This window comes from Lutra lutra, chromosome 1 (assembly GCF_902655055.1).
Source record: "Lutra lutra chromosome 1, mLutLut1.2, whole genome shotgun sequence".
Classification (NCBI taxonomy): Eukaryota; Metazoa; Chordata; class Mammalia; order Carnivora; family Mustelidae; genus Lutra; species Lutra lutra.
In genome coordinates, this window is record NC_062278.1 from 54,202,222 (window position 1) to 54,224,999 (window position 22,778).

Below are 22,778 nucleotides of genomic sequence, written 5' to 3' on the forward strand. Positions count from 1 at the left end.
TGCTTGCTTTCTCTCCCTCTCTCTCTCTCTCTCTGATTTTAAAAAAAAAAAAAAAAGAAGTGAAGAATTATCTTTTTAATAAGTTTTTTCATCTATTTTAAACTACTTTTAAGTGCATTTTTTTTTCTCCTGTGAAAGATACAAACGCATGTTCTAATCTGATATCGGAATTTACTGGCTGTCACATATAGTTTAGTTCAAACCAGTTACTTTAAAATGAGTATTTGAAAAGAAGAACGATTAGAACTCAGGAGCACTCCGTTCTTCAGTCTTGAAATAAAAAAAACAAACCAGCCAGATCATGAGCCTCACTATCTTGTCTCTCCATCGCAAAGCAGTGTCTGTCTTTCACTTGGTGAATGATAAGCACCCTGACTCCCATTTCCCATACTCACAATCCTTCCCTGCTGCCGTCAATCAGGGCTTGAAATAAGGGCTTATTATGTGGGATGGTCTGTAAGATATTGCCGTCCCCTGTCACGTAGCCGATGGCCCACTGTCCCAATCTGGTGCAGCTTAACCGGAAAATGTAGCTGTAAAGCATGATAAAATGATGTTTAGTCACATTCAAAGTGTATGTTAACTACTACACATCTGTTGGACTTCTTTAAAGTCAAAGAATAAATGGAATCATTTAGAATAACCGAAATAAGGTTTTATCTTCTGATTTTTACACCGTTGTCCTTCTCTGTTCATTGATCTGTAAAAGCAGCACTGACAATAATTCCACTTAAACACCTCCAGGGCTATCGGACAAAGGAACTGAGGTGGATCCACTTCAACATCAAAGGTTCTACTGCCATCCCCACCAGCGGGTGCTCAGGATGAACCAGTGAGGACAGAAGTCGTTTTTTTGGAAAGCAAAGTAAAAAATTTAATTTGTTCACTTCAAAGAGAGGTTGAGTCAGTTTCTACCATGGAATTCAATATATCACTTTGTAATTTAAAATTATGCATTTTAAGTTAATGACTTTAAGTCATTAATTTAAGTTAATGACTTGTTTAAAAATATTTTTTGGTCTTTGGAACGTTCCAGCCGTTCACCTCACCTTTAAATGAAAGATCAAGAGATGAGCTATATTAATGAGAAGACAAACTAGATTAAGCTCATGGCTGCCCTCCAACCCTGTCTAGTTCCATGTCTTGCAACAGGAAGTTAAAATAGTTTAAAAATAGAAATCAAATTAAAGACAATGACAAGGAGACTCTGACTTGGTTTTAAATTCATTGTTATTTATTTATTAATATAGCTATCCGCTTATTTCATTTGAGATCACTTATCTTTATTTAAGTGTATTGCACTCAGTCTTGCCATCATGATAACCATATCTGGGTTTTATAAGCCCTCGAGCAGCTCAAAAGTAGGTCAACAATTTGTTGGCTATATTTGAATACCCTGATCCTTCTACATACATGACAGAAACTTTTATCTCCTAATGTACATTAGTTACTGATGAACCAAGTACTATAAAAATAACTTTACAGGATAAATTAACATAAATAATAGCTGTACAGTCATTCAGTTTAATTAACTTGTGTATCTGGTACTGCAAGTTGCTTTCATCTTTGAAGAAAACGGGGTTCCGAAGGAAAGGAGGAAGTTGTGATTTCTAAATAGTAAGAACTTCACACTTGTTTTAGAACCTTTGGAAAGAAGTCCTCAAGAAAAGTCCAAAAATGTATTCTTCCACAGAGCCTGAAATAGGTTATCAGCCTGCCAATTACTGGAACCCTTAATCAGAATCACAGATGAAATAATTCCACACAGACTTCTAGTTCTCAACTGGATCCCCCCAAAAAGCAAAACCTGAGAAACTCAAATGTCCTTGCAATAGGTCTTACTATTTTCTGTAGCATGAAGCCAAAGAAGAAGAAACACTTTCCAAGAGGAAGAAACCGTTAAACAGGTATTCTGCAAAACAAGTATTTATCAAAATTATTTGATCTATTCACCGAGTTTTCCTAAACTTTGCATTTTAAATACCACATCACACTTTAAATGATTTACCACAGACTGACCATTTCATCTTTGCCAAAAACTTAGTAGAATAAACTGTTACAGGCCAAATTGGGAAGAAAAGGCAGACATCCTTTTGAGGGCACTGTCCTTTTATTAAAGGAACTAGTCCCATAGTGATGAGGCCTGGCTTTTGCTCCCAACACTGTTCTCTCCCAACATTATTTATCTCTATAATCTTGAACAAGAAAACACAAAAGTGACTCAGTTTCTTAATTTCACAAATAATTTCTGCATTAAATTTGTATGATTGTGTAATTCCAAACATAGCACATCATTCAAATCAGACTCCAAAAACAAGAAGATACTTTGATCCCAATCTACAGAGCAGAAGTTATGGAAAAATCTGGTTATGTGAGATCCCTGACCTAAACAGAATGACTCCTCTAAGCCACTGTCAGCATCTCAATGAGAACCAACTGTCCTTAATCTAAACAGAAGTCTTCAATAGGAGCCAAACTGTTCTCTGAACCCACTACCTTCTTTTTATATTATCATATACATTCTTAAAAATAAAAAAGATGGAAATTTTTATCATGGCAGAGAAAAAGGAATCGACAGTATTGGCTTGTACTAGAAACTACTTTGTTAAAGGACAAATACCATTTGCACAACAAATTAAATTAAAATGGCATTAGCAGAAAAACATAGCCCTAAAAAAACAACCAAATGCGTTCCTATAATGAAGTGCTCCTATATGGAAATCAGAGTACCCATGGATGTTGGGATGGCATCTCCTACTAAAATATCACTGTATGAGGAGGACAGGTGTCCACCGTCACTGCTGCCATACCCAGCACACTGCTTGCCACAGCACAAATGCCTACTATGTAATGCATTTCTAAATGGCACATGGGGAAAATGCATGAATGAGGAAAGAAACGGATTTTCTGATCCCAGATCTGTCATTGATAAGGTATGATATCTCAGCCAAAGCCACAGGGCTGACCAAACAGCCAATCTCTGAGTTTCACCTAGTTTCATCACCTGGGAACTAAAACATAAATTCTGAAGCTACAAAGAATGACAAGGTACTGCAGAAGAAATTTTTTTTTTTAATTTCAGAAGAAATTCTTAAGGACAAGAAATTGGTTGGATTGTAACAATGGGCTTATATATGTTTATATACTTATGTGTGCTCAACATACACATATATGTATACTTATATGTACTTATACTTGTTTATATTGTATGTAATTATAAGTGTTTATCATAGAACCAAGCTGAAGATCTTGAAAAACACCCTAAAATACTGAACATGAAACTGATTTATTTTGTCTTCAGCAAAATATTCAAGTATTCCAATATACACATAAAATTTTATACACAAACACAGGTGTCATGAAACAGACAATACCCGCTACCAATTTGAAAATCAGAGCTCTGAGACTTAATGAATTTTTAAGTTTATCAAATTACATGGGACCATATCCTCCTTCACTACATGAACACAGAGTTTCAGTATAAGTATAATGAATGGATTAAAAGGATTCAATTAAGAATGTGGTCTATTAGCATTTTCTTCCCTCTGCCCCCATGGGTGTTACTGATTTACTTAAAAATGAACAAGAGAGGACTTTTCCTCATTAGATATACCACATGATATTGCTGCTGAACAGTCTTACCTTCCAGGTTTGGTGCTGTACTTCTGCAGTCGTGCTTTAACTTCATCATATGTGAGAAATGCCATGTAACCCGGATGTGTGACAGCTAAGAAATTCCAATTCCGTAAAATAGAGCCCCAAGGCTAAAAATATGAATAAATGAAAAGATATTATCTAGATAACATCAACCACCAATTATACCCCAACATATCATTTAATATAGTTACTGAAATCTCCTAGATATTTTTTAAGTGAATCTGAGCTTCAGTAGCTAAGGTCAACCTTTACCATCTAACAGCAAACATGCAATACCTTGCTCTCTTTTTAGAGAAATATTAGGCAGAAAACAGGACAGAATACAGAGAACAAAAAGAAAAACTACATACTTTCATCACAAATTCTATTCCCAACACAGCATTTGTGGTAATTCTGAAACATAAAACACATCACTTTTCTGTTCAAAACCTTCTAACTTTGAGTAAAAGCCAAAGTCCTTACAAATGGTCTAAAAGGACTTTACAGGGTTGATGCCCAGTTCCCTTTCCTCCCCATCTGTTGTGACTTCTCTACTTTCTGCCTCTTCTCCAGGCACCCTGGCTTCTTTGTAGTGGGCTTGAAAACAAAGATACTCCCCTGCCCCAGAGTCTTTATATTTGCTGATGCCTCTACCAGAATTCTTCCTCCAATGACCTAAGTGATTGCTCTCCAGTGTTGCTTCCTCAATGAAGCCTTCTCAGACCACTCTATTGAAAACTGTTAGCTCTCATCACATTCCTTATCTCCCATAGTCTGTTTTGTTCACCTCTGTGCCTTTAAGGTATCTAATTTTATAGAACAAGAAGCTATACCAGGAATGTAAGTGATTTGGCACTGGTCACACATTAACCAGAAGCTACATGAGAATAAGGAACCTGCCTGTCTTGCTCACCAAAGGGATACCAGCACTGATGCAGTCTCAGAATACAGTGATCAGGGAGGTGTAATTGTTGAAAAGCTCCTCTAACTAGTAACTTGTTTAAAAGGCCTTGGGTCCCAACCTACCATTCTTTCCATGGTAACATACTACTGGGCTCACATTTGGTTAACTCTTGCATAATTACAGAAGGTTTATGATTTAGTAGTGAGTACGTTAAAGATCTTACACAGAAATACACAAATGAACACACACAGAGTTTGTACCATTCTTTCAGGTGCTCAGTTACCCCTCCAGTTACCAGGGCAAGAAAAAAAAAGGCAGTCAGTGATAGACAGTTTTGCTTGAGGATGTGCATGAATCATCTCGACCATAAGGCTGAAGCTACATTTATTCCAAGGACTTGGCAACATACTCTTATCTGATGTGCCAGATTATTAACTCATATCTTCTATAGAAAAGAAGAAAAAAGGTATTTGATGTTGCCAAGTGAGCGTTACTGAAGTGATCATCCTAGATATGATCATTGGTAGAGGGCTCTTGCTTTTGTTTGCTTTGAGACTTGTTCCTCATTATTGTTAAGCAAGTTTCAGATTCACAAGGCAGAATTCTTCAAGGATTATATCTCTTGAGATGAGGAGAACAGGGAAAGAAAGATTTAGTAATGAAGAGTTCTTTAACCTTTTCTGACATAACAAGAAAAACCTTCAGGGTATTCCCCCGGCACGCTAAAATATCTAATTGGGCAAAAAGGAGCTCTGGAGGACACTATTACCAGAGGTTGTGTCCAAGTATTTGGTGGGGGGGGGGGGGTGTTTCTAATTTTCATCTAAAATCATGACTAAAAATTACATAAACAATACTTGGAATATATATATATATATTTTTTTTTTTAAATGAGAAATAACTGCTAGTAGAGGCGATGGGTTTTGTTTTGTTTTGTTCTACTTCCCCATCTACAAAGAACAAGGATGGAGAGAATATAAAATATTTGGGTCACTTCCATAAAGTCTACAAAAACTAATGGAAGAGTTGTTTAAAAAAATGCTGAACTTCACAGAGAACCAATGTGCAGATCGGAATACAACTGAAAAAAAAAAAAAAGAAAGAAACTGTAGTTCTGAGCCAACTGCTACAGTATTAAGCAACCATTTCTTGGTACATAATCCAGAGGGCTAGCTTCTAACTACAAAAATATTTGTGTAATAGAAAGAGTCTGTGTCCTGTTTTTTCTAGTGAATGCAACCCACATTCAGAAACACAAGGTAGTTACATGTTGTTGTTGGTTTTTTTTTTTTTTTTTTTTTTAGTTTTGTTTTGCTTAAAGAATTTTGCCAACTAATGGCTTGAAGAAGGCAAAATAAAATGTTTTGGAGAATAAGAATATTTTTGCGATTTGTTTTTAGATTAAAGGAAATGTTTTCACACCCACTAACACAAAATTAGAGATTCTTAAATGACTACAGAAATTGAGTGAATTGAGGAAGCTATTCCATTCTTCCAAAATACTACTATTTTCAAGAATAGCCCTTTACTGACTTATAACTTCTGTTAAAAGAGGGGTCTGAAAAAAAAAAAAAAGAGGGGTCTGGACTGGTCTGTCCAGATCCACTCTCTTATTCCTTGCTGTAACAGGTGCCTTTCCTCTTCTTCTTTTGCTCCCTATTCCATAGTCACAAATAGATTCCCCCAAATCACATATTCCTTATGCCACCACCCCTCAGATCTCTTGCCCCATTTCTCAGTAACCCAATCTTCTCTAGTAGTGGGGAAATGGAAGGAGAAGGGGAGCAACAGCCCCAGGGAGAGGGAAGAGAGAAGCAAAATCCCCCTATTTCCGTTCCAGGATTTTAGCACCTGCCAATCCCAGCATCTCTGAACTACCTGGAGAGGAGAAAGAGAAGATTAAAGGCAGAAGAAAGAGGAAATGAGGGAGGTAGCCACTGCAAGACTGTTCCAATGACTTCCCAGCATTTGTTCAAGTTCTGGCAGAATGTGAGGATAAGGGAAGCAAGGAAAAGAACGTAACTAGTAACCAGCTTTACGGTCTTTTCTTCCCTTCTTTCATTTCCCAGACAATTCTCAACTTCATCTCCTAGTCCCCAGTGATGAGTTCTTCCAACCCTTCTGCTATGTGAGATTCCAATCTTGAGCATGTACCTCACCCACTTTCAGAGCCCATTCTGCTAAATATCCCACTACCACCAACTTAGAGGTGTTAGAATTCACTGCTAATGAACTATCACCACTGTGACAGCAGAGGAATATATGTTCATCTAGTTACAGTACTCATAAAATATTTTTCATACAGGATGCATAATTATAACTTAAGAAAACCTACTACTCAATTTTTAAAGTTGTATAAAAATAAAATATCAGTAAAAGTTAATACATTTACTTTTCTATGCATGAAACTAATTTTAAGGTACATGTATGATTAGTTAAAGCATCTGAATAATGAAACCAAAAGAAGTGAAGAATCACAGAGGTGTAACGGAGCTAATGAGAGTTCTTCATTTACTTCCACAATTATATCCTTTAAAAGAGACAGGAAAAAAAAATGAAAAAATAAAAGAGACTAGGCATGTTTGGTCCACAGGTATTTTTTGGTTTTGTTATTTAAAATTTCTCAAACTCAATACCCAAAAAACAAATAATCAAGTCAAAAAATGGGCAGAAGACATGAACAGATACTTCCCCAAAGAAGACATATGAATGGCTCACAGACACATGAAAAAATGTTCATCATCATTAGCCATCAGGGAAATTCAAATCAAAACCACACTGTGATACCACCTTACTCCGGTTAGAACAGGAAAAATTGACAAGGCAAGAAACAAATGTTGGAGGCGTGGAGAAAGGGAAACCCTCTCACACCATTGGTGGGAATGCAAGCTGGTGCAGCCACTTTGGAAAACTGTGTGGAGGTTCCTCAAAAAGTTAAAAATAGAGCTACCCTCTACCCTACTATAGAGTAGTACAGCAACTGTACTACTGGCTATTTATCCCAAAGATACAGATGTAGTGAAGAGAAGGGCCACATGCACCCCAATGTTCATAGCAGCAGTGTCCACAATAGACAAACTGTGGAAAGAGCCAAGATGCCCTTCAACAGACAAATGGATAAAGATGTGGTCCATAAATACAATGGAATATTACTCAGCCATCAGAAAGGATGAATACCCAACTTTTATATCAACATGGAAGGGACTGGAGGAAATTATGCTAAGTGAAATAAGTCAAGCACAGAAAGACAATTATCATATGGTTTCACTTATTTGTGGTAAATAAGGAATAGCATGGAGGACATGATGAGAAGGAAGGGTAAAATGAAGGGGGGGAATCAGAGGGGGAGATGAACCAGGAGAGAACTATGGACTCTGGAAATCAAACTGAGGGTTTCAGAGGGGAGGCGGATAGGAGGATGGGTGATAAAATGGTGATTTAAATATCTGGTAATGGGTATTAAGGAGAGCACGTATTGCAAGGAGCACTGGGTGTTACACACACAAAATGAATCACAGAACACCACAACAAAAACTAGTAATGTACTGTAGGGGGACTCACATAACATAACAAAAAATAAATAAAAAAATTTTTTCATGGTAACTCTACTTAAAAGGATTCTTTTCCTCTCATCTCAGGAAACATAAATAAGACACACATAACTTAGAGTATTAAGATTACCTGCACTGTTTTTAAATGAAACAGCTTATAAGAAAATATGTGCACATATTAAATAACAGTTGGAGGACGCCTGGGTGGCTCAGTTGGTTAAGCAGCTGCCTTCGGCTCAGGTCATGATCCCAGCATCCTGGGATCGAGTCCCACATCGGGCTCCTTGCTTGGCAGGGAGCCTGCTTCTCCCTCTGCCTCTGCCTGCCACTCTGTCTGCCTGTGCTCACTCTCGCTTCTCTCTCTATGACAAATAAATAAATAAAATCTTTAAAAAAAAATAAAAAATAAATAACAGTTGGGATAAGTGTTTAACCAACATTAAGGTGCCCGCATAACTTTCACATATAACCGAGGCATTCTAGGATTTAAAAAGTCATCCAGGCTCCCCATAAAAAACACACTCTTCCTAGAATGAACAGTTAGGTTTAAGGCAGGAAAATAATCTTTTTCTCTTCTTTCACAAGGGAAAGAAACAAAACTTCTACTACTTTAAATGTCTTTGTGTTATGTGAAATGAACTATTTGTAAAATTATCAAAAACCTTTACAGAAAGGAGAGGTTCTATTATAAAATGGTATTATAAAATACTATAAAAATAGTATCGGCTAACATAATCTTTTTACAAAGCGTATCATTAAAATCATTGAGAAGAGTAAGCTAATGGCATACACCGGCATACCTCGTTTTATTGTGCTCTGCTTTACTGCACCTCACAGATACTTTATTGTTGTTGTTTTTGTTTTTTTCAAACTGAAGGTCTATGGTAACCCTACACTGAGCAATTCTATCATGCACCATTTTCCAATAGCATTTGTTCACTCCTAGTCTCTGACATTTTGGTAAATTTTTTTAAAAGATTCATTTATTTCTTTGAGAGAGAGAGAGAGAGAGCAAGCAGGGGGAGGAGCAGTGGGATAGGGAGAGAGAATATCAAGCGGACTCCCCACTGAGCACTGAGCCCGAGACACGGGGCTTGATATCAGGACCCTGAGATCATGACCTGAGCCAAAGTCAAGAGTCAGACACTTAACTGACTGAGCCACCCCTGCATGCCATATTTGGTGATTCTTAAAATATCTCAGATATTTAAATCATCATTATATCTGTTATAGTAATCTGTGATCTTTAATGTTGCTACTATAAATTTTCAGGGGTATCACAAACTGAACCCACATAAGATGTTAAAGGTAACCCATAAATGTGTGTTCTGACTGCTCCACTGACCAGCCGTTCCCCCATCTCTCTCCTTTTCTTCGGGCTCTCTATTCCCTGAAACACAACAATATTGAAATTAGGCCTATTAATAACCCTACGATGTCCTCTACATGCTCAAGTGAAAGAAAGTCCTCACACTTAGCTTCCTTTAAATCAAAGACTAGAAATGATTCAGCTGAACGAGGAAGGCAAGCTGAAAGACAACACAGACGGAGAGCTAGGCTTCCTGCACCAAATAGCCAAATTGTGAAAGCAAAGGAGAAGTTCTTGAAGGAAATGAAAAGTGTTAGGCCAAGGAGCACACAAATGATAAGAAAGCAAAACAGCCTTATTGCTGATACAAGAAAGTTTCACTGGTCTGGAGAGCAGACCAGACCAGCCATAACCTTCTCTTAAACGAAAGCCTAATCTAGAGCAATGCCCTAACTCCTTAATTCTAGGAAGGCTGGGAAGGTCAGGTAACTGCGGAAGAAAAGTATGAAGCCAGCAGAGGTTGGCTCATGAGGTTTAAGGAAAGAAGCCATCTCTGTAACATAAAAGTGCCAGGTGAAGCAGCAGGTGCTGATTGATGTAGAAGCTGCAGCAAGTTATCCAGAAGATCTGGCTATAACCACTAATGAAGGTGGCTACCTTAAACAAGAGGTTTTCAGTGGAGATTAAATGGCCTTCTGTTGGAAGAAGATGACACCCAGGACTTTCATAGCTAGGGAAGAGAAGTCAGTTCCTGGCTTCAAAGCTTCAAAGGACAGGTTGACTCTCTTCTTAGGGGCTAATGCAGCTGGTGACTTAAGTTGAAGTCCATGCTCATTTACCATTCTGAAAATTCTAGGGCCCAAGATTTATGCTATATCTACTCTGCCTGTGCTCTAGATATGGAACTACAGAGCCTGGATGACAACACGCCTGTTTACAAACTGGTTTACTGAAGAGTTTCAGCCTACTTTTTAGACATACTTCTCCAGGCAAAAGCTCCCTTTCAAAAATATCAGTGCTTGTTGTTGATGCACAGTCATCCAAGGGCTCTGATGGAGATGTACAATGAGATTAATTATTTTCATTCCTGTCAACACAACAGCCCATGGATCAAGGAATAATTTCACCTTTCAAGTCTTTTTATTTTTTTTTAAAGATTTTTTTATTTGAAAGAGAGAGAAAGAGCATGAGAGGAGTAGAGGGAGAGAGGCCTTGAAGCCGACTCACCACTGAGTGTGGAGCCTGATGCAGGTCACCCATGAGATCATGACCTGGACCGAAAGTAAGAGCTGAATGCTCAACCACTGGGCCACCCAGGCGCCCTCAAGTCTTATTACTAAAAAGATACATTTTGTAAGGCTATAGCTTCCTTAGATAGTGATTCCTCTGATGGATCTGGGCAAAGTTAACTGAAAACTTTCTGGAAAGGATTCACTACTCTAGATCCCATTAAGAATATTTGTGATTCATGGAAAGAGGTCAAAATACCAATATTCACAGGAGTTTGAAAGAGGTTGATTCCAGCTCTCATGGATGACTTTGAGGGGTTTAAGGCTTCTGTGGAGGAAGTAACTGTAGATGTGGTGGAAACAGCAAGAACACTAGAATTAGAAGCGGAGCCGGAAGATGGAACTGAATTACGGCAATCTCATGATAACAACCTTAACGGCTGAGGAGTTGCTCCTTAGGAATGGGTGAAGAAAACAGTTTCTGGACAGAGAATCTACCCCTGGTGAAGATGCTGTGAAAACTGCTGAAATGACAATAAAAGATTTAGAATATTAGTTGATAAAGCAGCCGCAAGGTTTGAGAGGATTGACTCCAATACTGAAAGTACTATCATGGGTCAAATGCTTTCAAACAGTATCATGTGCTACAGAAAAACTGTTGGTGAAAGAAGATCAATCAGCGCAGCAAACTTCATTGTTGTCTTATTTTAAGAAATGGCTGCAACCACTCCAGCCTTCACCACCCTGATCAGTTAGCAGTTAGCAACACTGAGGCAAAGACTCTCCACCAGCAAAAAGATTACAATTCATTGAAAGCTCAGGTGATGGTCAGCTTTTTTTTTTTTTTTACCAATGAAGTATTTTTATATTAAGGTGTATACATTGCTTTTTTAGGACATGATGCTATTACACATGTAATAGGCTACAGTATAGTGTAAATATAACTTTTAGATGCACTAGAAAACCAAAAGAAAAAAAATTCTGACTTGCTTTATTGTGATATTCACTTTATTGCACTGGTCTGGAACTGAATGACCCTGCAGCATCTCCTAGATGTGCCTATATATACCAAGGGAATAATCATGAAACTAGTGTAAACTGAAAAAAAGTAAAAAGCACAATTTCTGCAATCATTAATCTAGTTTCTTATCCTATACACCCAGGTAGAATTATGATCTTAAAGTTGTAATAAAATAAAATGTATTCTATAAGTATGGTTGACAAGAGTTAATTTCCCTTCTGTTAACAGGTCCTTTCATAAATTAAAAGTTAATCCCACACAATTAGATTTTCTTACATAAATCAGTCACCAGATCCTTGCAAACTCATGCCAAGGAGAATCATAAATCAGAGAAGGGAAATTCTTATAACATGGGAAACATGAAAACCAATATTATACTCCAAAATTTGTTGAAAGCATGTTTCAAACAGAATAAATCTTACTACAGACTAAAATAATAAAAAAATTGCATCAGAATACAAGCAAGTCTGTTTTCTGATCAATTTACCTCACTTACTATAGAATTTATATTACTACAATCATAAAGATTTTAAGTGGAATTCTTTCATTGTGTGACTACTTGAATTGAATGTGATAGATGATAAACAATTTAGTGGCAGAGTCAAATTCAAGACACAAATTTCAAGTCTTCATGTCTAATTCCATGAAGATCTACAAAAGAATAAAATGATAGCATCCAGCTTTCATCATTCAATGACACTTGCTTCTGAAAAGCTATGTGAAGAAATTTATAAAGGACAGATTAAAAAATAAAAACAACAGGACTAGAAGGTTAATGTCACAGTCATACATATTAGTGAAGAAACAAGAAAAGAAAAACAAAAACAAAGCCTAAATTTTCCAAAAGAGGAATTTGTTAAATCAATGACATACTATTTTGATGGACTATTATGTAGCAAATGAAAATTAATAATTTTATTAATGAAAAAGATTTACTGACATGAAAAAATGTTTATAACATATGATTGAATGAGCAATATAAGTTGTAAAACAGTGTACACCATTGGAATCTCCTATAGAGAACCTGATAAATTTACTCTTTATTGCCAAGTTTACTATTTCCTTTTTCACCAAATGAATACAGGAGACAAAGGGTTCGAGAAGTTGGGATACAACCTCAGCAAACACCCACCTGTAAAATTTGCATTCTGTTAGTCACTGGGCTAAAAAGACAAATTAAAATGAAAAACTAAATAGGAAATTCAGAAACCAAGCTCTTCTGCCTGAATCTTCTCAAAGCTAACAAGCAATCACCAGCCTCATACCACTTGGTCCTTCGAACTTAAGCCCTCAACATACAGCACTGACCAAAAACTTACACCAGCGACTTCAAAATTAGAGACTACCGAAAATGAGATGATTTCTCATATGTTTGTGTCTGTGAGAGAGCTGTACAAACACACGTACACACAAATGAACCCATGCACCTCCCATGCACACACAGGGAGGGAGATCAGGAGGGAGGAAAGGATGAAGCACGTAGGAAGCTTACCTGAAAAAGCCTGGTAAAAATATCAAATTCAAAAACTGAAATGTAATCATTACAAGTTAAATCAATTGTTGATTTCAGAGCCATTGCTTCCAGGCCAGAGCTAATCTGATGAACCTCATGAAGGCACTGTCTGAATACTTTCCATGGTACAATAGTTCTGTGCAAGGAAAAGAAAAATAAAAAAAAAATAAAAAAAAAGGAATTGAATCAGGTGTCATTTAAGACTAGCTTCCACTGAAACAGCACAGTTCAATCATAACATTAATATAATCAATTGCATTTGTACTAAAAGACAAATAGTTGACAAAAAAGACTAATAGGTGTTCATAATTTAGAACACCGGTAATGGGTTTTGCTAACTGGCTTATTTTCCATTTGCTAAGAATGGGACAAAAATCTAAGTCAATTTCTCTCTCAAACAATCCTTGGCTATCAAGATATTTCCAAAAATACATCCAAAAGAAAGGATGAGGTCAAAGTTCTATGTGTCTGACCCCTTGTGTACATAAGATCATTTGCCTTTGAATCAAGTTAAAATTTCCCCCTCTTTATTTCCTTAAAATAACTCTAAGACTACGGGTGCACACAATAATAGGAATTCTTTATTCATGGCACAAAAGAGTAATCCACCATTTTGAGAAAGCTCAGGTGGAAAGTCAAGAAGGCATTTTAGCCATTACGCCCCTTGTATTCTGCAGAAAAAGAGTGCATTATCTAACTTTTTGTATTAATACAAAGGGAAATTTTAAATTGTTTAACCGACAACACTGGCTAGCATATAGAAACATATTTATTCAAAACTTTTTATTTTTCTTAAATATCATGCAGCAAAATTTTTATTAAGTAACACATTTACATAGTTTAAAAATTTGGAAGAGGAAAAAAAATGATATCCAAGGAAGTCTCCCAGTCTGTCCTCCACCTGACCAGTTTCTGACACTCACCACCTCCTAACCCACCATGAAAATAAGTAATACTCATTATTCCTCCCTTAGTTCATTTTCCTCCTTTTAGAATGTTAAATGCCTACTTCTGAATAGGTGAAAGAAAGAAATCATTCATGTTTTTAAAATTTTAAGCTGCTGTTTTTACAATAGGACATCATAAGAGCTATACATACCCTCTTATAAGATTATAAATATTTAAGCCTTAGGTTTTTCTTTATTAGTATCTCTTAAGAAGTAAAAGACTTGGGCAGAATGGAGTACATTGGCCCTATGCTATACTAATCCTCCCAGTGAAGCATTGCCATAAGTGTACAATTACATATTCATTCAGTAATTATCTACTGCAGTGGTTGTCAAACTTGAGCATTCATAGGGATCACTGAAGGGCTTGTTAAGACAGAAATTGCTGGTCCGCAACCCAGGATATTCTAACTCACTATGACTGAGGTGGGGCTGGAGAACTTAAAGTTCTAACAAATTCCCAAGTGATGCTGACGCTGCTGGCTGATCTGGGGACAACACTTTGAGAGTCACTGATCTCATAATTGCTAAGGCACTGTGGATAAATACAATTATGAAAATACACGATACCATCTGTCCCTGAAAAAGATACACACGGGGTAGAAATAAGACGTGTAATACTTAAAAAAACAAAAAATACCTGGGGTGGGGTGGGGTGGGATATACAAGGAAGTACTGGAGGAATTCAGAGAAGGAGTGATCTACGGCAAGACAAATAAATGAATGGTGGGGCAGGCTGACGATACTATGCTATTTTATAAGAAAGTTTAGGTTTGATATACCACTAAAAGAAAGAAAAATATGAGGCTGAATACATCAAAAGGCTTTCCTCTATGTATGAAAAAAACAGGAAACCACAGAGAACCAAAGAGACACACCACATCAGACGCCGTTTAGAAGAAACACACGTCAGGCTCTGATTAAGGTTAACAAAATGTTGCTGTTTTAAGAAAACAAGGAAAACTTCTTATGATAATGTTAGAAGGCTATTGATTTATGGCAAAGTGAAAATATGCAATTGTGTCCAGTTTCATTACAGTTACCGCGAAAGTAATGCTTAAGCAGCACATTTTTCTTTTCCAAATTAAGGTTCAAATATTCAATGCATAAAAGGGACATAAACCATAATATTCAAATTTTTAAAAAATTATACAAAAACTACTGATTTAAGAATGTTATATGTTTTACTTTTGTACGCACATGTTAAGAGAAACTTGTCTTGCATATGAAGAATAAAAAGTAAATCAACTGGCTAGACACCTTTGATATGTTATCATAAAAAAGTTATCTTCATCCCAATATTTAAGGCGCTTTTCAATACGCAATGATTTCCCAGAACAAATTCTTAAAAAATGTATGAAATTCTAAAATTGTAGTCTCACATACCACTTTGGAACAATAATTTACAAAGGAATAAGCCACATTTCCCTGGTACTTACGTAAATGACACTTGTTCACAGTTCACTTGTGATAAAGGTCCAAACAAGCTTAATTAAGGGTTTTAACAGGGATTAAGAAGAAAGGGCATTATCTGGTTAACTAACTACATATAAAATTTGTACAACAGATACTTTTTCTTTATCAGCTGAGCCACCCACCATAGAAAATGGTGGGAAGGAAGAGGGTTTCATGAGTGAAGAAGAGAAATGGTATGCAATGACTTCTTAAAAAAAAAAAAAAAAAAAAAGTTCTAAGACTGTTGCACTAAGGAGCTAACCTTTCCAAAGAGGATTTCAAGATTTCAGGTTGCTACCTTCTTTCCTGATGTGTGTGTGGGGCGGGGGGGAAGGTGAAGGAGAGGATAGCTTTTCACACCTTTAATTAAGCTATAGCAACAACAGAGAGTAGTAGTTTCTATTCTCTTTCCCTAGAGATGAAGTCAGAGAAAATATTAATGAAAATTGTTTCACAAATACATACAAACATCATTGTGCTGGCAGAGATCTGGGAATAGAAACGAGGAAGAAAAAGAAAAGGAATAGAACATAAAAGCTTCAAGCTCTCACTAATCCAAAAACACTTTAATCGGTCCTTTTTGCCACTTAGAATTATAAATCACTTTAATTACAAGTTGAATTAACTTTAAAATCTACTAAAAGTACAAGTAGTTGTTAATCCACAAAGAATGGAATACAAGGCCAATGGTTAGCTAGACACTTAAAATAGTAATGATTTCAGGATTTTTAAACTTCCAGTAGGAATAAGAGCTGCCATTTATTGATGTCATTTTTATTGATCGATTGATTGGTAAATTATCTACTCTTTCCGCCAATCACCAAATGTTATTATAATATCTATTACTGGAGTTTGTCACAATAATAGCATGAGGCAGATAATATATTTATTTTCACGATACAGATGGGAAAACTGAAGGCTAAGGAGGTTAAATAATTTGCCAAAGAAAGACTATATATGTTCAGGCATTTTGGTAAGTTCAGAACAGAAATATAAATAAAGTCACAATCTAATTAAGTGTAAAGACTTGTAAATAAGTCGTGTTGTGCCATGTGCAAAAGTTATTATAGAAAAAGATGGATGTGCCTTAGAAACCCCATGAGATGTAGCTCCTTAAGAACAGGAATTGTATCTTATTCACCTTTACCCAAAACAAACAAGGTGTGCAACTAAGATTTGTATAACTAAATTAAACTGTGTCTAGGGAAAGCAAGGGAGTGTTACATGGAGGAGGAGCCCAGTATTTGTGCTCCACCTGCTATCTCTACTACACAGAAATCTTTTGAGGACTGAAAAAGAGTAACAGTCTGTTCATATCATGTCAGGAGAGATAAGAACTTAATACATTATTTTATTGTTAGATGAGAAGTCTTGGTCTGTTTACCAAGAAAATAAGAGTAACTTTATTTATTGTCTTGAAAATAGAGTGAGTGTCCTTTCAGATAAAAATAGATACACGGAAACAAAACTGAAAAGGTGTCAGTAGGTCAGCAACTGACATGTCACTCAAATCTTCCAGGCTTTTCTCCTCTTCCACAGAAGTAGAAGAGTGTATTGGGTATTCTAATTTGAAAATCTTGCAGTTTAAAAAAATAAAATAAAATAAAAGGAATGGAAGACAAAAATTGTTAAGAGATTGTGACCAAAAAAAAAAAAAAAAAAAAAATCTCAACAAAGGCTAGTGTTTGAAAAGTCATATACTTCTGGTGTGAATGAGAATTTATACAGAATATCTAAAAGGCAATTTGGCAGCAAGTTTCAAAAGCCTATATTTTTTGACCCTGAAAGCCTACTTCTAGGAATTTTATCTCACAAAATTATGTCAAAAATAAATAAATAAACACACAGCACCACATATATCCTTCCATAAGTCTCTTCAATACAGTGTTGTTCATAACAGTAAAAAATTAAAAACAAATATGCTCAATGGTAATCATAAAACAGATTATATTCAAAGATTATAATATTTTTAACAGCAATTCACAGTTGTACAAAAGAATATTGTCATGGAAAAGTGTCCATGACATACTTAAATGGGAATAGCATTTTTGAAATTGTATGTCCTTTATAATCCAATGCTAAAAACTATCTAAAATGTCTGGAGAGATCAATACACAGTTTAACTGATAAGAACTGATCATGGTGGGAGTTCAAGTGATTATTTTATTTTTCTCTATAGCCAGAAGTTTATTAGAAATAAAGACATAAAAGACATGCTACAACTGTTTTAAAATATATTCCATAATCATAAGAAGAATCAAAAACAAAAATTATAACAGTATTTGCCTTAGACATGATTTTATATGAAAGAAATACAAAAGAATTTACATGTTAAACTATGAGAAGAAATAAGAGAATTCAACATAGTTTCAGAATATAAAACTAATATAAAATCAGTTGTATTTCTATAAATAAGCAATGTATCATTAGAAAATAAAACTTAAAAATACTTGATTTTTACAATAGCATCTGAAAATATTAAATAAACAGGAATGAAGTTAACAAAAGATGAGCAATGCCAAGAGATAAATACAAACACACACACAATCAGAGATATAAAAGACACAAAGGGATAGAACACTTTAATGGACTGGCAGATTCAATATTCTAAAGATATCAATAATCCCCAAACTCACTCTTAGATTTAATATAACCCCAGTCAAAAATTCTAGGAGATATATCTGTAGTAGGAAACAGTAGGCTGATTCTAAACTTTATAGGGAGATGTCAAAAGCCAAGAATAATCAAGCCCATCTTCAATAAAAAACAACACTGACAAACTCGAACTCTGTATTAATTAAGACAGTGTGATAACTACACAAGAATAAACAAATAGATGGAACAAAACAATAATTTTAGAAAGAAATACAGCCATATTTGGAAATTGGATATGCAGATAAGATTTAAATAAGATTTAAACATCAGTGGGGAATGAATGATGTTTTCAATAAATGCTGCTGGGTCAAATGGATGTACATATGGAAGAAACTGAATCTTGACTCTTCCCTAATACTATATAAAAGTTCTATTTTAGATTACTGTTTTATCTTTGATATTTAGGTCTAAGGTTAAAGGGTATCTTTTTTTTTAGTAGAAACTAGAGAATATCTTCAATACTTTAGAGCATGCAAAAAATTTAAACAGGACCCAAAATGCTCAAAGGATAAAGAAAAAGAGAAATTAAAACCTGCATTCATGAAGAGAGATCACTAACAAAGGGGAAAAGGAAACACACATTGGGAGAAACATATAATTAACAAAAGAGTCCTATCTAAATATTAATAATAACTACTCAAAATTAGACAAATGATTTTCACATACACAAAGAAATCAAAATGTTCAATAAACAAAGATATATTCAGCCTCACTGGTCATCAGAGAAGTGTACATTAAAAACACAGTGAGATTCCACCTGACCTCCCTAGTATGGTTTATGAAGAAAAAAAATCACAAAGGATATCAAAGGGTTGGAGAGGATACAGAGCAACAGGAACCTTTAGGCACTGCTCAAAGGTGATTCGGTTGGTAAGCCACTTTAGAAAACTCCTAAAAGCTACTAAGTCTAAAATTATGCAGAAACTAGAAGCCAGCAATTCCATTCCTAGATACATCCAACAGATATACTTATATGGGTTTTTAAAAATATATTTTAAAAAAGTTCATAATAGCACTACTGATAATAACCCAGAGAAGGAAGAACCCAATGACCGTCATGAATAGAATCGATAGGTAAAGTATGGTATAGCGGCACGATGGAGCAAGAAGAATGAACAGTTTGCCACATAGCAGAACCTGGGTCAATTTCATAAACAAAGAATGAAAGGAGCCAGATTTTTTTTAAAAGAACATAGTTGTAGAATTTCAACTATGAATGATTCCATGAAGCTAGGTGTCAGGATACCATGAGCAGACAGTGACTGTATGGAACTTGCTGAGAGGTTTGGGGGAAGGGGTGCTCGGTGGCATTTACACTGGTGTGTTCATGTCATGAAAATTCTTTGCCTTACACTTATGCTTTGTATACTTTTCTGTATGTATATTAAATTGAATATATAAGGCTTTACAAATTTTTACATAAAAACTTGAAGATGAAAAAGAAGAAAATGTGGGAACAGATGTAGTACTTGTCATAATATAAACAAGGAAGTCAATGTGTATTTGTTGGTTGCTGGTTTTGTTGTTGTGGTGGAGGTGGGGTGTTGATAGTAGTTGTTTCAAATTCCTTCTAGCTAAAGGAGATAAAATGTCACCTTGATTTTAAACAAAATGAAAATCTGTTCTATCTGTATTAACCCATTCCTATTTTTAATTTCATTTGAATTTGGTCAGAAAATTCACTTTGACCAACAAAGATATATTCAGTGTCAATACCTTTAAGTTGAGGGCTACTTTTGTTCAGAAGATAATGAAACATTCATAAGACGTTTTATATGTTTTGATTTTTATTATGGATGCAAATATTAGTACTGTGACTCCTAAGTCTGGTGATACATTACATTTAGTTATTCCCTAAATCCAATATTTTTCTGCAATTATTTCTATATTTTGTTAAAGAATATGAAAATAGACTGTTATCAGGCTCTACTGTTCTTACTCTTCCATCACAAATGTTTCTAGATATGAAAGTTTTTGTTTATTTTTGAAAAGCAAATATTTTCCAGCAATCCACACAAAGAACATATCAAAATTCTCATCAAATAGTTACCTTACAACTCCTCACGGACACAATGGTAACCATGGTTATCAAGGATATTCATAATTAGATCTAATCATTTCTGTGAAAATTCTTGACTCTCATACAGAAAGACACATATGTTGGATATTTAGGGGTTTTTTCTCCCAAAAACATTCATAACATTTGGTCTATAGTGTAGACAAGCATTACTTTTCTGTAAAATGGACAAGTATCATTCTCATTTTCAGATTCTAAAAGTAAAATTTCGAGACAAATACTTTTTATAAAATTGCAGAAACAAGGAAAATAGTTTCTTCAACATTATTCCTGATTTTCTCAGTAAGTTCATTCACATGATAGATTTTTTTTTTTTTTTTAACAACTGAGCCACTCAGGTGCCCCTATTTGCTCCATTTTTTTTTTTTTTTAAGATTTTATTTATTTGTCAGAGAGAGAGAGGGAGAGAGAGCAAGCACAGGCAGACAGAACAGCAGACAGAGGCAGAGGGAGAAGCAGGCTCCCTGAAGAGCAAGGAGCCCGATGTGGGACTCAATCCCAGGACGCTGGGATCATGACCTGAGCCGAAGGCAGCTGCTTAACCAACTGAACCACCCAGGCGTCCCCACATGATAGATTTGATGCTTTCTAACTTCTCGTCTCATGACCAGACTTTTGAACATGACAAATTTACTATAGGCATGACATTACTTTGGACATAATTCCATTTATTTTCTGGCTTTGAAATAAATAAAATTTATTGGTGAAAAGGGATAGGAAGAGGAACTGTAAATATAATCCATAAGAACATGTCAAAATTCCATGTTTAATTTTTCTACTTAGTAGTCATTAACCATAGACAAACAAAGATTCTGGTCTTAAAACAATGAATATTTGTTCTTTTCTTTCTACTGCACAACTTCCTTCAGTATATTGTTTCTGAAAGGTTAATGATACTTGGTAGGTTTTAAGACACATGAGCTACATGGATCACAGCAAGATAACCTTTTATCTTCTGAGGTCAGATTAAAGAAAATCAGGAAGTTATAGATCCTAAAATTAGAAAATCCTGTCACAGAAGGGCTTAAGCAAGGCTTTAAAATGATCTTCTTTTTAGCAGTAAGAGCCCAGCCTATCTTATAAACAACAAAGTCCATAACTTTAAAAATTCCTCATAAATCTCTCTACAAAGGTGAAACGAGTTGACAAGCAATAGGCAAAGTCTGCTAGATCTAAGTTAAATGGAAGCAAAAGAAATATCCAACTTCAACAACACTTCTAAAACCCTCACATAAGAAACTGCATAAACACATGGAGCCTATTAAAGCTTTGGTTATGAAGGAGACTTAAAGAATTTCTTAAAAGAGAAAATAAATCAGATATTAAGTGCCTTCATGTTACTGCAACTAATGGAAATGTTAAGGTCTTTATCTAGCTTGATCTTTAAGTACTATTATCTGGTTCATCTCCTTCTTTCTTTAAATACTGTCTTCCTTTAGCATGTGTAATTCCGCCAAGCTCCTCATGTTTTTTCCCCTGCTTTTCCGGCAATTCCTCCATTTCCTTAAATTTCTTCAGTGAACACTTCATTTATCAGAATTCCTTTTTTTTTCTTTTTAAGATTTATTTATTTCTTTTAGAGTGAGAGAGCATGAACAAGAGGGGCAGAGGGAGGAGAGAGAGAATCTCAAACAAACTCCAGGCTCAGCTTGGAGTCTGACTCAGGGCTCAATCTCAACCTGAGGCTCAATTTCATGTCCTGAGCCAAAACCAAGAGTCCAACTCTAACTGACTATGCCACCCTGGCACTCCCATTTATCAGAATTCTTTAAGCATCTGTCCCTCTTCATTCTCCCTGCACATTCTGCATGGTCTACATCAGTGGCTTCACATAGCTTTCGGAGATAACAAACTCAAATATCTGGGAACCAGGCAGTTAACAGAAATGAGTAAAGAGATCCAGCTAAGGATTGCAATGAACTGAAGAAGAGCATGTCTCAACTGGGCAGCTGGCACCCAGATCTAGAGAAATGTTGCCCTGTCAGAATTCCGATATAGTGGCGCCGTCACTTCCAATTATTCAATGAAATTCAATACATTATTTTTATGAAAAATGAATTTTTAAAATTTACTCTTAATTTTTTAGTCAATATTTCATAAAGCCAAGAAATACTCCACAGGCTATCAACCTGCAAACTCTCATAAATATACCATCAATTCTAAAATCTCTACCCTATTCTATATTCTTTCCATAGTCTCAAGGTTGTATATCCAATTTACTAATGCTTATCACCACATAGATTTATCTAGGTACACAAAATCAAACATAGTCTAAACTGAACTTATCTGGATGCCAAATCCCCTCTTCTTCCTATTTTTCCTCTCTCACTGAAAGGGCCCCAGATGTTCAAATAAGAAATTGAGAAATCACATTTGACTCCTTTCTTCTGCCTCATATAGCTTAATAATCAGGTATGCTTCAATTTATCTTTATATCATTCTCAAAGCCATGTACTTCTTTTACATACATATATATATATA

General features: G+C 35.5%; 1 protein-coding gene across 6 annotated transcripts in view; it reads right to left on the reverse strand.

The window, feature by feature from the left end:
- CBLB (Cbl proto-oncogene B) overlaps positions 1-22,778 on the reverse strand; it is a 226,102-nt gene that overhangs the window by 100,507 nt on the left and 102,817 nt on the right. For all 6 annotated transcript variants that reach the window (XM_047723550.1, XM_047723547.1, XM_047723549.1 and 3 more), the window contains exons 5-7: positions 13,143-13,299; positions 3,643-3,764; positions 396-533 (exon numbers count right to left, since the gene is read on the reverse strand). In XM_047723550.1, the coding sequence (XP_047579506.1) occupies positions 396-533; positions 3,643-3,764; positions 13,143-13,299 (417 nt within the window). The remainder of the gene's footprint in view (positions 1-395; positions 534-3,642; positions 3,765-13,142; positions 13,300-22,778) is intronic.